At 39.5% G+C, this 15,942-nt stretch overlaps 1 protein-coding gene across 2 annotated transcripts in view; it reads left to right on the top strand.

Moving 5' to 3' along the window:
* Window positions 1–15,942, top strand: part of LOC140481359 (palmitoyltransferase ZDHHC20-B-like) — a 123,138-nt gene that overhangs the window by 40,119 nt on the left and 67,077 nt on the right. For both annotated transcript variants that reach the window (XM_072577424.1, XM_072577425.1), the window contains exon 4: window positions 10,514–10,634. In XM_072577424.1, coding sequence (XP_072433525.1) covers window positions 10,514–10,634 — 121 coding nt within the window. The remainder of the gene's footprint in view (window positions 1–10,513; window positions 10,635–15,942) is intronic.

The following is a 15,942-nucleotide window of genomic DNA, read 5'->3' on the forward strand; positions in this document are numbered from 1 at the left end:
AAAAATTGCAGTGGGTGTATATTAACTCATATTTTGAATGCACTATATTTAATCTTGTTTTATATAATTTAATCTTGTGTTTATAGTGCTTTATTTCTGTCCTGTATTTCTAGTAAATGCCAATTGGAAATAAACTTTGGCCTAAAATATAGGCATTGTTTTAAAAAAAAAGTTGGTAATTTTTAATAGTTGTATTTGGTGTCTTATAAAGTCATAGAAGCATGAAAATATTTTTAGTGCTCATCACAGTGGTGGTCACATTGATGGAAGCTGGGTACCAAGGCACGTGTTCATGACAACCTGTGAGAGAATAATCAGGAGATTTTATAGCGATGCAGTCAATAAGCTGACATAATAGAGGTGGAGGGCATCGTAATAGAAAACCTGGATAAAGAGGGAGAAACCAGATAAAGAGGGAGAAAAGGACACTGTTTTACAGTATAAATTAAATTTCTGCATTTTGAGTTTAAAAATAATGGTTGAGAAGTAAGAATGGCAGGGAAGGAAAGTGAAATATATTTACAAATTAGTGGATTTTGAGAAGATTTGTAGCTCAGGTTGAAGTTCTGGATGTAGATTTGCTCGCTGAGCTGGAAGGTTCATTTTCAGATGTTTCATCACCATATTAAGTAATATCGTCAGTGAGCCTCCAGACGAAGCACTGCTATGATTCCTGCTTTCTATTTATTTGGGTCTCTTTGGGCTGGCGATGTCATTTTCTGTGGTGATGTCATTTCCTCTGTCATTTCCTGTTCTTTTTCTCAGGGGGTGGTAAATGATGTCATATGGTGGTAAATGAGAATTCCTAGAAGCGTGGCATTCCAAATGGAACTCTATCAACAAGCACATTGCCTTGGACACCATTTACCACCCCTGAGAAAAGGAACAGGCACTAACATCACCAACCCAAACATATAAATAGAAAGCGGGAATCATCAGCAGTGCTTTGTCCGGAGGCTCACTGAAGATGTTACCTAGTATGGTGATGAAACTTCTGAAAATTAACCTTCAGGCTCAGCGAGCATACCTACATCCAATTTACATCTTTTTAAGTTAGACCTTACTGAAATTCTCCTGTTCAACCTTGCTATACTATCCATTAATCCATTTTGTCCAAAGACTGATATATCTATTTTTTCCCACAAAACAATTACTACAAGTAGAAAGAATGCTTGATTTGATGCTTCAGTTTTATAGGAGGTCACAGGCTGAATATATGTGTTTATGTAGTGTAATGTACACATTAGGTAGCCCTGAAGATGAGAAAGCAACCATGGTAATTGTCTTGACATTTGTTGTGGTAATAATAAAATACAGTTCTTGCCATAATTTGAACTGTAAAATGAACAGCAGACCCGGCTTTACATATATGCGGTTTACATAGATTCTAGAGGTTGTGGTCAGTAATTTCCTGCTCCACCACAGCTGTTGAAGTTCTTATGTCTGAGACTTCTCGATTACCTTTACTGATGTGAACTTCCACATCTATGCTGTTAGTCTCACTGTGAAAATCCTTGAAAATGTTAGCCCTTTTAAATTAAACATGACTCAGCTTTTCATGGAGTCAAAATCGTTGCTAAGCAATCTTCCCATGCTGAAAAATATATAGATTTTTGGTTTAAGTTTCACTCATGATTAAAACAAATTTTATATTTTTTAAAGTTTGATATTTCATCTGTCATAAGTTTAGGATAGGCACATAATTTTATTTAAGATTCTAATGTAAAATTATTAATTTGTATAGGAAGATCAGTGGTTTTCATTTCCTGGTTTGCTATCTGTAAGAATTATTCAATGGGATTGGCTGCTTGGCCTACTTGGTGATATCAATGTTGGACATCTGTAGGGGGAAATCCATGCCACAGAGAACTTTGTGGGCAGCTTTCTTTGAGGTCAGCGGCAAGTATCTTTGCTTCGCCACTGACTGAAATCTGGACCATTGTGACCAAGGTAATCTACCAAGAAAATTATAGACAAAATAGTAGAAGTGGTGAAGGATGCATGAAAAAGGGATGATGAAGTAGAGTTAAAATACTATTTGCTGGTATTTTTGGTATTGCAAGGTTGCATGCCTGTTGATGTTCACAAAAGCATCTGTGATGGAATAATATCCCAGTGCTCTTTACTGGACCTCCCATCTCTTGTATTCTAACATCTCTATTGACCTGGATTTTCATTCACAAGATGTGTCGCAGAAGTTCAAAAAGTTTTCTGTTCTAAATATCAGTGATGATGGATCCTCTGAGGAGTGCAGCAACAGCCAAGCCATGGCACCCTGGATGGTTTATCTGTACTGGAAGGGAGAGAGAAGAGCAAAAGGGCAGTATTGATAGCAGATTCTTTAGTTAGGGCAACAGACAAATGGTTCTGCAGCTGTCAGTATGACTAAAGAATGGTTTGTTTCCTGTCTGGTGCTCGGGTCAGGAATGTCATGGTATGGCTGCAGGAAATTCTTCTATAGGAGGATGAACAATCCAAGGTTGTGGCTAAGAAAATATATGATAGGGAGAGGGTGATACTTTGGCGAACAAGAACATTCTAGCATTACAGAGGAAGTTTTGATGGGATCAAGGATTGAATGGATTTGGTTAGAGCCAAGGATCAAACCGGGTGCAATTACAATATATTGTTTGAAGTAGTCATAGAGATGTACAGCACGGAAACAGACCTTTTGGTCCAACCTGTCCATGCCGACCAGATATCCCAACCCAATCTAGTCCCACCTGCCGGAACTTGGCCCATATCCCTTCAAACCCTTCCTATTCATTTACCCATGCAATATTTAAAAGGCATTTGGAAGTGAACCAGCCTCCACCACTTACTCTGGCGGCTCATTCCACACACATACCACCCTCTGTGAAAAAGTTCCCCTGAAGGTCTCTCTTATATCTTTCCCCTCTCACCCTAAACCTATGCCGTCTAGTTCCAGACTCCAGTGGAAAGATTTGCCTATTTACCCTATCCATGCCCCTCATAATTTTGTAAACCTCTATAAGGTCATCCCTCAGCCTCCGACACTCCAGGGAAAACAACCCCAGCCTGTTTAGCCTGTCCCTTTAGTTCAAATCCTCCAACCCTGGCAACATCCTTGTAAATCTTTTCTGAACCCTTTCAAGTTTCACAACATCTTTCCAATAGGAAGGAGTCCAGAATTGCACGCAATATTCCAACAGTGGCCTAACTAATGTCCTGTACAGCCGCAACATGACCTCCCAACTCCTGTACTCAATACTCTGACCAATAAAGGAAAACAAATGGTGCCTTCACTATCCTATCTATCTGCGACTCCACTTTCAAGGAGCTGTGAACCTGCACTCCAAGGTCTTCGTTCAGCATCACTCCCGAGGACCTTACCATTAAGTGTATAGGTTCTGCTAAGATTGGCTTTCCCAAAATGTAGCACCTCACATTTATCCAAATTAAACTCCATCTGCCACGTCTCAGCCCATTGGCCCATTTGGTCAAGATCCTGTTGTAATCTGAGGTAACCTTTTTCACTGTCCTCTGCGCCAATTTTGATGTCATCTGCAAACTTACTGACTGTCCCTCTTACGCTCGCATCCAAATCATTTATGTAAATGACAAAAAGTAGAGGGCCTAGCACCGATCCTGTGGCACTCCACTGGTCACTGGTCACAGGCCTCCAGTCTGAAAAACAGCCCTCCACCACCACCTTCTGTCTTCTACCTTTGAGCCAGTTCTGTATCCAAATGGCTAGTTCTCCCTGTATTCCGTGAGATCTAACCTTGCTCACCAGTCTCCCATGGGGAGCCTTGTCGAACGCCTTGCTGAAGTCTACACAGATCACATCTACTGTTCTGCCCTCATCAATCCTCTTTGTTACTTCCTCAAAAAACTCAGTTAAGTTTGAGAGACATGATTTCCCACGCACAAAGCCATGTTGACTATCTCTAATCAGTCCTTGCCTTTCCAAATACATGTACATCCTGTCCCTCAGGATTCCTTCCAACAACTTGCTCACTGGTCTATAGTTCCCTGGCCTGTCCTTACCGCCCTCCTTAAATAAGTTAGCCAACCTCCAGTCTTCCGACACCTCACCTGTGACTATCAATGACACAAATGTCTCAGCAAGACGCCCAGCAATCACTTCTCTAGCTTCCCACAGAGTTCTAGGGTACACCTGATCAGGTCCTGGGGATTTATCCACCTTTTACCTGTTTCAAAACATCCAGCATTTCCTCCTATGTAATATGGACATTTTGCAAGATGTCACCATCTATTTCCCTACAGTCTATATCTTTCATCTCCTCTTCCACAGTAAATACTCGTTTAGTATCTCCTCCATTTTCTGCGGCTCCACACAAAGGCCGCCTTGCTGTTCTTTGAGGGGCCCTATTCTCTCCCTTGTTACCCTTTTGTCCTTTGTATTTGTAAAAAATCTTTGGATTCTTCTCAATTCTATTTGCCAAAGCTATCCCATGTCCCCTTTTTGCCCTCCTGATTTCCCTCTTAAGTATACTCCTACTTCCTTTATACTCTTCTAAGGGTTCACTCGATCTATCTTCTCTATACCTTATATATGCTTCCTTCTTTTTCTTAACCAAACCCTCAATTTCTTTCGTCATCCAGCATTCCCTATACCTACCAGCCTTTCCTTTCACCCTAACAGGCATATACTTTCTCTGGATTCTCATTCTCATTTCTGAAAGCTTCCCATTTTCCAGCAGTTCCTTTACATGCGAACACCTGCCCCCAATCAGCTTTCGAATGTTCTTGCCTAATACCGTCAAAATTGGCCTTTTCTCCAATTTAGAACTTCAACTTTTAGATCTGGTCTATCCATTTCCATAATTATTTTAAATCTAATAGAATTATGGTTGCTGGGCCCAAAGTGCTCTCCCACTAACACCTCAGTCACCTGTCCTGCCTTATTTCCCAGCAGTAGGTCAAGTTTTGCACCTTCTTTAGTAGGTACATCCACATACTGAATCAGAAAATGGTCTTGTACACATTTAATAAATTCCTCTCCATCTAAACCCTTAGCACTATGGCAGTCCCAGTCTAAGTTTGGAAAGTTAAAATCCCCTACCATAACCACCATATTATTCTTACAGAAAGCTGAGATCTCCTTGCAAGTTTGTTTCTCAATTTCCCTCTGACTATTAGGGGGTCTATAATACAATCCCAATAGTCATTGGTATTAATGACATAGGTAGGAAAGGGATGTGGTCTGGCAATTTTAATTCAGGAAAAATTAGCAAGTGCAATCTCTGCCGTGATCATCTCTTGATTATTCCCAATGTCGCATGCAAGTGAGAAGAGAAATACGAAAAATAAGATGGGTAAATGTGTGGCTGGAAAGATGGTGCAGGAGGAAGCACTTTAGATTCCTGGACACAGTTCTGGGTGCAGTGGCAACTGTACGACCCAAACAGTTTGCTTCAGAACTGAATTACTTGCGAGTGTTTTCTCTCTGCTGTTGGAAAGAGTTTAAAGTAACTGAACAGGAATGTGGGAACCAGAAGAGAATATTAGAAAGCAATAGCAGGATCCGAAAAGTGCTGGAAGAGACAGAAAATAGTAAGTTAATAGGTGGAGTCAGAGTAAGTGAGAAGGTAGTGAAGTCTAAAATCAGGGTTCTCTGTGTGTGAATGCAAGAAGTATAGTTAATCAGATTGAGGAGTTCTAGGCACCAATTACTTTTGCAGAAGTGAAAACTGAGGCAGACTGTGTAAAACTTCAAAAGGATTTTGACGTGTTGATGGAATCCAGAATATGTAATTTCCAAATATGTGCTCTCTTGAGCAGTTATTCCAGTCTGCTAGTGTATGTTTTGATTCATTTGGAACTGAAGGAGATTTAGAAGTTTAGAAAAAGTGAAATTCTGCATAGCTTTTTATAATATTTCATGAGATGCAAGAATCAACACCAAGGCCAGAATTTGTTGCCCATCACTAGTTGCCCTTGAGCTGCATGACTAATAGAGCAGTTCAGAGTCACATTGCTGTGAATCTGGATCAGACCGGGTAAGGATGGCAGATTTCCTTCCTAAAGAATGTCAATGAACCAGACATAAAGACAGAAAGTTCTAAATAAGCTCAGCAGGTGTAGCAGCGTATATAAAGAGAAAAACAAAATTAACATTTTAAACTCTACATTTGGAACTTTGCTGCATGGACAGTATTTTGCTTTAATTTCAGTGAAGCACATGTGTGTTTATAATAATCCAACATATAAACTATGTTCTATTAGTTGCTGTGGCAGCATTTGAACCCATATCTCAGAGCTTTTATCTGGGCTTCTGGATTACTCGTCCTCTGACATTACCACTGTCAATTTGATAAAATTGTAAATGTAAAATGCTTTGGGTTGTCCTGTAATCATGAAAGGCACTAGATAAATGCAGGTCATTCTTTTCAGGAAATATTGACTCAGTTATGAAACTGAAATTTTGAAGTGCTTTATTCTGTTTTCCTTTTTATGCCTTGATGGGAAGAATTTTTAACATGGAGCTGATGTAATATATATGATAGTTAATTTTGTGTACCCTGTTGAGTAACATCTCAATATTGAAGTGTTTTTATGCTTGAGTTCTTCAGCAAAAACAAGCTGCGTCTGTGTCTCATTTATTTAGTGAGCTGCAGCTGAATTCTATTGTGTATGGACCATTTTCTGCTAGAACTCTGAGCGTTTAAGAATAATGTGATTGCAATAGGAAAACTTTCTTGGGACCCTAGTTTACATGGGGGGTTTTGGGATGCAAGAAAGAGGGCTCCTATTATTGATTTTATTCAAAATAAAAATGAAATGTTACCTCAACCCAGGCCATCTATCAAATTGAAAAGAATACATATGTATGTCCTAAAAGGGAGGATGTTTTGTCAACTTTTATTAGTCTCAATGCACATAACATTGATTTTAAAATTTGGCCTTGTTTCCTAGAGGTTAAGAAACTGACAACAAAATGGAGGCGAAATTCCTATCTTCAGAAGATGTGCTTTTGATAGCAGAAGTGTTCTTGGTCTCTCAAGCACATCTGTGGCCTCCTTTCTGCCAAATGTCATCTCTCTTGTCCCTGCCATAATCCAAGTTCCATTACTCCTTTCCTAACCTGAAAATTGGACTTCCAAACTGAAACCTGTTCCACGATGAAGGTGGATAAATCACCCTGACCTGATGGACTGCATGTCAGGGTTCTGAAGGAGAACTGAGGAGATTGTGGAGACATCGGTAGTGATCTTTTAGGTATCACTGGAGTCAAGGAGGGTCCCAGATGATTAGTAAACAGCTAAAATAATACCCTTGTTTGAGAAAGGAGCGAGTCAAAAGACAGGAATTTATAATTTGGTTAGTCTAACCTTGAGGGTTGGTAAGATTTTAAAGTTCGTTATTAAGGAAGAGCTTGTGGAGTATTTGGAAGTAAATTAGGGCTGAATCAACACAGGAGGGACGTTATGCCTGACGCATCTGTTAGAATTCTTTGAGGAGGTAATGAGGAAGTTAGACAAAGGAGAGTCAGTGGACATGATGTATTTGGATTTTGAGAAGGCCTTTCACAAGTGCTGCAGAAAAGGCTGATTAAATGAGATAAGGCCTGGTGTTAAGGGCATGGATAGAGGGTTGGTTGACTGGCAGAGGGCAGAAAGGGAATAAAGGGGTCTTTTTCTGGATGGCGAGCCAGTGACTAATGGAGTTCTGCAGGTGTCATTGTTGGGACCACAACTATTAACACTCTGGGTAAAGAATCTGAGGATTTTATTACTAAGTTTTCAGATGGCGCAACAATAAATGGAGGGACAATTAGTGTTGAGCGAGCTGGGTGGCTGCAAAAGGACTTGGACAGGCTAGGAGAGTGAGCAAAGAAGTGGCAGATGGAATACAATGTGGGAAAGTGTGAGGTAATGCACTTTAGAAGGAGGAATAGTAGTGTAGGCTATTTTCTAAATGGGGAAATACTTCAGAAGTCTCAAATGCAAAGGAAATTAGAAGTCCTAGTTCTTGATTCATGGTTAACATGCAGGTTCACTTGGCAGTTAGGAAGGCAAATTCAATGTTAGTATTCAGTTTGAGAGATCTATAATACAAGAGCAGGGGTGAGGTGCTGAGGCTGTAGGAGGCTCTGGTCTCACCATATTTGAAATATTGTGAACAGTTTTGGGCACTGTATCGGAGGAAAAATCTACTGGTTGTGGGATTATATTCAAATAATAATGATGGAGATTATGGGGAACTGAGCATTTCGTGTTGCTGATTCCTAGGTTTTCAACTGAACTTTTCAATTTGTGGGAAATTGGCATAACAAAATAAATCACGTCATTATATTAAATTCAAACATCCATATCCCTGGACTTGCCCCACATTTTTCCCCACACACTCACTCTCTTCCTACCTTCTGTGGATCTTGGAGCCTGGTTGTCTTCTCTTTAAATGAATGCAGACTAGATTTCATTCTAGTAATACAAGAGAGGAGTTGATGGTGCCACTGAAATTTGAATAAAATATGTGTACATCGTAAATACATGAATGACTTTGCAAGACTGCTTGCAATATGGCAAATTGCAATATATAGCTCATAAGTCCAAGTCTCACCTTGCCAAACTTTGAAATTGAATTCAATAATGTGGCATTTAGTGGACTAGCAGCAGAAAAATAACATTGTAAGTTGCTGTAAAAGTTGTAAAATTCCTTCAGGCCACCCTCTCCTGGCACCTTCCCCTGCCACCACAGGAATTTCAAAACCTGCGTCCAAAACTCCCCCCTCACCTCCATCCAAGGCCCCAAAGGAGTCTTCCACATCCATCAAAGTTTCACCTGCACTTCCACAAATGTCATTTATTGCATCCATTGCTCCCGATGCAGTCCTCTTTACATTGGAGAGACTGGACGTCGTCTTGCAGAGCACTTTAGGGAACACCTTCGGGACCCGCACCAATCAAACCCCCCCCACCCCATCCTGCCCTGTGGCTGAACGTTTCAACTCCCTCTCCCACTCTTCCGAGGACATGCAGGTCCTGGGCCACCTCCATCGCCACTCCCTCGCCACCTGATGCCTGGAGGAAGAACGCCTCATTTTCTGCCTCGAAGCACTTCAACCCCAGGGCATCAATGTGGACTTCACCAGTTCCCTCATTCCCCCAGTTCCAACCTTGCAGCTCACCACCATCCTCATGACCTGTCCTACCTACCAATCTTCCTTTCCACCTATTCGCTCCACCCTCCTCTCCGACCTATCATCTTTATCCTCACCTCCATCCACCTATTGCACTCTTAGCTACCTTCTCCTCAGCTTCATCCCCCTCCCATTTATCTCTCCACTCCAGAGGCTCCCAGCCTTATTCCTGATGAAGGGCTCCTGCCCGAAACGTCGATCTTCCTGCTCCTCGGATGCTGCCTGATCTGCTGTGCTTTTCCAGCACCACTCTAATCTAGGCTCTGATCTCCAGCATCTGCAGTCCTCACTTTCGCCTCCACTAAAAACAAGTCACTTGCTTCTTCTCTGCCTTAGATAATTATCTGTAATGGACACAATTTCTCTTTCCCACCAGCAGTCCTTTGTGACATTGATCATTGTCTTTTGCTAAAAGTTTTTGTGAATGTCAGTGTACTTGGAATTGCAAACCCCAACTGTTGATTCATTGCCTGAAATTTGCTTTGCAAGCTCCTCTAAATTTATTATTTGATCAATAAAAATGAATTAACTGAAATGTAAATGCAGTTTATGTTATAAATATTCCCAATGTTCTGCTCATGCAACGACACATCTTTTGAATGTGTTTGGCACTGGAGAAGAAACAATTGATGTCAAACAAGGGAGAAAGAAAGAGAAAGAGTTAAGGTTGAACAGAGCAACTTAGATATTTGAAAATGGGAAGACATCTTAGGTAAGCAAGGGACATCAGAAAAACATGCCATAGGACAAGGTGTAGTGGTGGAAAGGGCAATCTGTCAATGGTGAAATAGTAAGAACAAAAGACCCAATATTTCACTAGCAGAGGTGAAAGAAAATGGTGATATAATGAACATGGTGTTGATTAGTTAACCAATGTTCCACACTTCAGACTTCGCTTTACAGATTGATAATGTCAAGGTAAGGACTGGTAGATGCTGGTGGACTCGAATAGTTGCCAAGATTTTACGACCTACATCTGGATCAATGTTTGCGATGCTCATGAAAAAATAAAGCAAATAAATACTCGAAGTATTAAATGGACCCATACTTTATTGAATGAGCGTAATGAGATTTGGGCGCTTGAAAGTTTGTGGCTATGTGAAACAACAAATTTTGCTTGGAAAATTAAATATTATACCTTTATAGGAAACTGTGAATTTGAAGTTGCTTGTCACTATCAGATTAGCATGTCATGTTTGTAGAATTGGACAGGGAAATGGTGAGGTCTCAAAACACTAGTCTGTGAGCATGCTTGTTCACAGATTATAAAATTTTATAGATGGAGATATGATAGAATAATTTAAAGTGGTACTTGTAGTGGATCCTGATGGGGAATGTTGTGATGAACTTTAGAATTGAATGTAATATCCACTTGTTTTGCAGTTCAGATTGATCAAAGCTGATAAGGAACAGTATGATCGGGAAGAAAGGCCAGAAGCACAGCAAGAAATTCTCAGAAGAGCTGCCAAGGATTTACCTATTTATACCAGAACTGCAAATGGAGGTAAATTACCATTCCAGTTATAAAGGATGAATAAAGCAAGTTGCAAAAGGTAGAAAAGTAATTAATTCTTAGAAACTTTCATTCTAAAGTTACATTGAAACATAGATAATAAGATGAGTAGTCCCTTCAAACTTGCTCTGCCATTCAATAATTGTGATAGATTATCCAACTCAGTATCCTGTTCCCAGTTTCACCCCAGGCTCTTTGATCCTTTTAACCCTAATGACTAAAGCTACTTCTTTCTTGAAAATATTCAATGTTTTGGCCTCAACCGCTTTCTGGCAGTGAATTCCACAGGCTATGGGTAAAGAAATTTCTCCTTATCTCAGTCCTAACCAGCTATCCTACATCCTTAGACTGTGACCCCTGGTTCTGGATTCCCTGGCCTCTGCAGTTATTTTAATATATCTCTTTGCTGACATGTGGATTTATTGTATTTGTGCTGCAGCTTTTTTTTAAGTAAACATTATCTTAATGTTTAAGAAAACCTTCCCTGCTGATATTTTTGAGAGGATAAATCAATTATCTCTCATGTTGAACATCTCTTTGAAGCTCTGTGGAAAAACAAGGGCAAATAATTGTTGCATTTCATTGAGTGACTGAGCAGTACAATCATGATTGCCTTCTAGATCTGTGTCAATTTTCTGAGAGAATCAACATAAGGAAAAACTAACTTGACCTAATTTTTACCCACCATTTGCCTGACAGAAATGTCTGCTACAATGGCGCTCGTAGGATTTAGAGCTAGAATTAATTTTATCATCACAAGTACTTAAATGAGTACAGTGAAAAGTTCATATGTCACCACTTACAATATCATCTTAGGTACAAAGATGTCTAGGTACAGATTTTTAAATGCAAATTCAAAGGGGGAAAATGTCAGAAAAATAAATAAAATTCCAGCATTACAGATCATAGGAATAAATTTTCAAAAATAAAGGAGTAAATGTTCAGAAATACAGTCCTTCCAACCCAGTCCATGTTAGCTCCGGGCCATTGAGAGTCTGCCACGATGGCCGAAGAATGCCACACCACACCGCCAGGAGTCCATGTCATGGCTGGGAGTCTGAGTCTCTGCTGAGGCTAAAAGCACAGGGCATCACCATGAAGAAAGAAGTAAAAAAAAGAAATAGACAGAGCGGATAAATTCTGGCTAGACAATCTTACTTTGCCGCCATCTTGGAAAATTATGGGAAGAAGGGATGATCGCAGTTCTTCACCATGCTTATATGGTTAATCGTGTAGTATTCTGCAGTGCTAAGTGGGCCAGTCCAAAAACCAACCTACCACTTGGCTGTGGGGATGATGTGGACATTCAGTGGCTGCAGCTTTCTTTTTACCAATTTGTTACAGTTATAAAACCATGCTTTATATCAAAAGTGATTGTACTTGTTGTGGGATTATGTTCAAATAATGACCTATGAAAATAGGTTCTTTTATTCAGCAATCACAGCACAGGTTTGAGGCAGCAATAGAATCCCGAAATACAGTTTTAACTTCTTACAAGAGCCCCTTTATACATAGTTCTTACAAATATTACAATTCCATTATTATGGTGTTACATTCTTTTATCTATAGTACACAGCTGTTTGGGGGGCTTCTGTTGTGGGAGACAGGAGATGGGTTAAAACATATGCTAAGTGCTGGCTGCTATTTCTGATGGGATTAAGAGTGTCTGTTCAGTCTGCTTGCATAATTAAGAGGTGTTAGTCCTTTTGTCTTTTAAGTTAGTTAATGTTAGTAAAAATACTAGACCTATGTGTTTGAAATAAGTTAGAAATTGTACCTGTACTTAGTTAAAAAAGGGGTATTAAACTGATTACAGCAGCTGGGTTGAGAGATTTGTTTTCTATTTGCCAGTATGAGTTTCATTCATTATGCAATTTCATGGAGGCGCTGTTTTGTCAGTTTCTTAAAGGGTCATGATGTGGAGGAGCCAATGTTGGACTGGGGTGGACAAAGTTAAAAATCTCACACCAGGTTATAGTCCAACAGGTTTCTTTGGAAGCACTAGCATTCAGAGTGCTGTTCCTTCAGGTAGCTGTGGAGCAGGACCATAAGAAACAGAATTTGTAGCAAAAGGTTACAGTATCTTGCAACTGAAATGATATATTGAACAAACCTAGATTGCTGTTAAGTATTTCACTATTTAGAGTGGGTTGCAGGTTTCGGTTCACTAATATATAAATCCCAGAACTACTATTCTGTCACATTCTCGAGATAGCTTAAGATTTTATTTTTAAAAAAGTGACCTCTCAGCTTAGACAATGCATTAAAAATGTGAGGTTAAAGTCTGTCTGTATCCCAATCTTGAGTTAGACTGGTTCTATTTCCAAAATGGAATTTATAAAATATTACATGGATTGACTGCCTGCATTGACTGAGTAAAAACAATGACTGCAAATGCTGGAAAGCAAATACTGGATTAATGGTGCTGGAAGAGCACAGCAGTTCAGGCAGCATCCAACGAGCAGCGAAATCGACGTTTCAGGCAAAAAAACTGACTGAGTGCAGATTGTATGCCTTTTAGATAGAATATTTCTGCAAATACAAATTTTGTAATATTTTATAAACTCTACTTTGGAAATAGAACCAGTCTGACTCAAGATTGGGATACAGACAGATGCTAACCTCACACCTTTAATGCATTGTCTAAACTGAGATGTCACTTTTTGAAAAAAGTCTTAAGTTATCTCTAGAATGTGACTGAAATGTAGTTCTGGGATTTACATATTAATGAACCGAAACCTGCAACCCATTCTAAACGATAAAAGACTTAACAGCAATCTAGGTTTGTTCAATATATCATTTCAGTTGCATGACACTGTAATCTTTTGCAGCAAATTCTGTGCCTTATGATGAAAGAACAGCGCCTCGAAATCTAGTGCTTCCAAAGAAACCTATTGGACTATAACTTGGTGTTATGTGATTTTTAACCTTAAAGGGATAATGGCCCATGTAAAAGGTATTTAACGAATGCATACTAATTGAGGAATCTATTCAGGTCCAGGAGGTGGTTGGTAAGGGCTGATTAATATTATAAAGTTTTATGGAGACTTGAGGGGGATGGTTTTGTTCTGTATACGACACTTAATCAGAGGTGAGCACTGCTTGTAGCCAGGGTTGATAAGATATGAAATTGCAGTAATGGGTTTGAATGGGTTGCTTTGATTAGAAAGGATTGTTTTAAATTTGGATAGTAAACTATACAACAAACCTGTGGTTTAATGAATGAATGAAACTGTTATAATAAATAACGGGTTAGTAAAGGGTTATGAATGAATGAACAGGAACCCGGTATTAATGAATATAGCGATCTGGTGAGTGAGTGAATTAAAGTAGCCTATAACACTATCTCATAACATAATATTGAGATGACAAACCCCAAGGTAAGTTTAAAAAGGTTGCCAACGATATTTAAGACTATTGAAGATTTACATTCTTTTACCTTTGTGATTTACAGAACTATTAGAATAGAACTGGATGTTAGCCCAGCAAGAACAGTAAACTTATGAGTGTGAACTAATCAGCTTCTCAATTACTCAGACATGCAAACAACATTTAATTTTTCAAGTGGCTGGGGACCATACTGTTAAACTCAATCACTTTGGACAGTGGACTTGAGAAAGGGCTCCAGTGGCCATGTAATCTAATCACTTTAAACAATGAATAATGCTCCTTTGACTGTGACTATGGTTGATGACTGACCAGTTGTGATTTGGAGGTCATGTGATACACAAAATAATCCTTTGCATTTAAGATATAACAGTGATAGGTAAACCCTCTGCATTACATTGATTTTAGGAAGTGTCTTGATGCTGTACTGCTCTTTTCCTGTCATGCACTTGTGCTGCCTCTGTATCCACCTCATTCATCTTCACCAGCTCACCTTCCCCAGGCACTTTCCCACCCACCCTTATATGCATGCACGTGCGCACCTGCACCCCCTGCCTCTCATGACGCTTAGGCAATTTCCTGCTGAGGCCATGAGCTTTTAATCTACTCTGTCACTCCCACTGCCATAAATAGCTGGACAAGCACTCGCTGCCAGCGCTGTTCCTTGCAACTTTCCCACCTGGTACTGCCATCCTGTGCTCCTTCAGAGGTGCAGCAGTTATGCTGTTAGCAGGAACTCAGCCACAAACAGAGAGAGAATGAACCCTGTGGAAACTCTGTCCATTGTTTGCTGGTCATTAAATCACAAGCTGTTTCTTTTCCATATTTACTTTTGATGAGTTGTCTTCTCCATGCTGACCAGAAATCCTAAACTGATCCAGTCCCATTTGCCAGCTTTTTGAACATATGACTAGATGAGCAACTCCATAGCTATTTTCAATTCTAATCCTATACTTACTGTTTTGTATACTCAGACAAGTTCTCGCAGGCTGCACATGTCGCCTTGATGGGCCATATTTTGGCTGACAGGTTGTCTGTTCAACAAACCTGATGTATGGGCTCCACACATGATTGACTTTCTTTTGAGATTCTTAAACAAATTAACTTGTCATCCCTGTTTGTAACTTAGTGAAATTTATGTGTTTAGAATTTGTTGGATGCGAATGTTGGAGCATTTTATTATTTTTATAGCTCTGAGCAATAAGTACAATTTCCTTTTTTTAAAAAATTACAAAATATACCTGTCAGGTTATATTTTACAGCATACTTAACAATCAAACTATTATGCCTCACTGAGTAGCATGCTGAAAGCCAAGCACAGCTATTCCCAACATAAATATTTGGACATTGCGGTATTTAAAGTATATACTTTTTGCTGGCTTATCAAGAGGGCCAATTAAATTTGCTGTATTTGTTGTGATTGGAATTTAATACAAAAATAGGAACATTGTTTTGGGCACTAATTAGACCACATTCTGGAGAACTATTTCTTGCTGTATTGTAATCTTATTTCTGGAAGTATATAATGCATTGGGCTGAGCAGAATGTTATCTATGACTTGTCTCCTCTGGATCATGATGTGAAAATGTTGGTGTTTGACTGGAATGGACAAAGTTTAAAAATCTCACAACACCAGGTTATAGTCCAACAGGTTTATTTGGAAGTATAAGCTTTCAGAGCGTTGCTCCTTGTCATGTAGCTAGTGAAGCAGGATCATAGGACACAGCACTTCCAAATGATCCTGTTGCACTATAACCTGGTGTTTTGTGATTTTTAACTTTGTCCTCTGGATCGCTCAGAGGTGACTCACTTTAAGATTCTGACAGGACATGACCTGAAGATGTTGAAAGGATGTTTGTTCTTGTGAGAGAACCTAGAACTTGCATCATAGTTTAGAAATAAGGGATTTCTA

The sequence above is a fragment of the Chiloscyllium punctatum genome, chromosome 9 (assembly GCF_047496795.1).
Source record: "Chiloscyllium punctatum isolate Juve2018m chromosome 9, sChiPun1.3, whole genome shotgun sequence".
Lineage (NCBI taxonomy): Eukaryota > Metazoa > Chordata > Chondrichthyes > Orectolobiformes > Hemiscylliidae > Chiloscyllium > Chiloscyllium punctatum.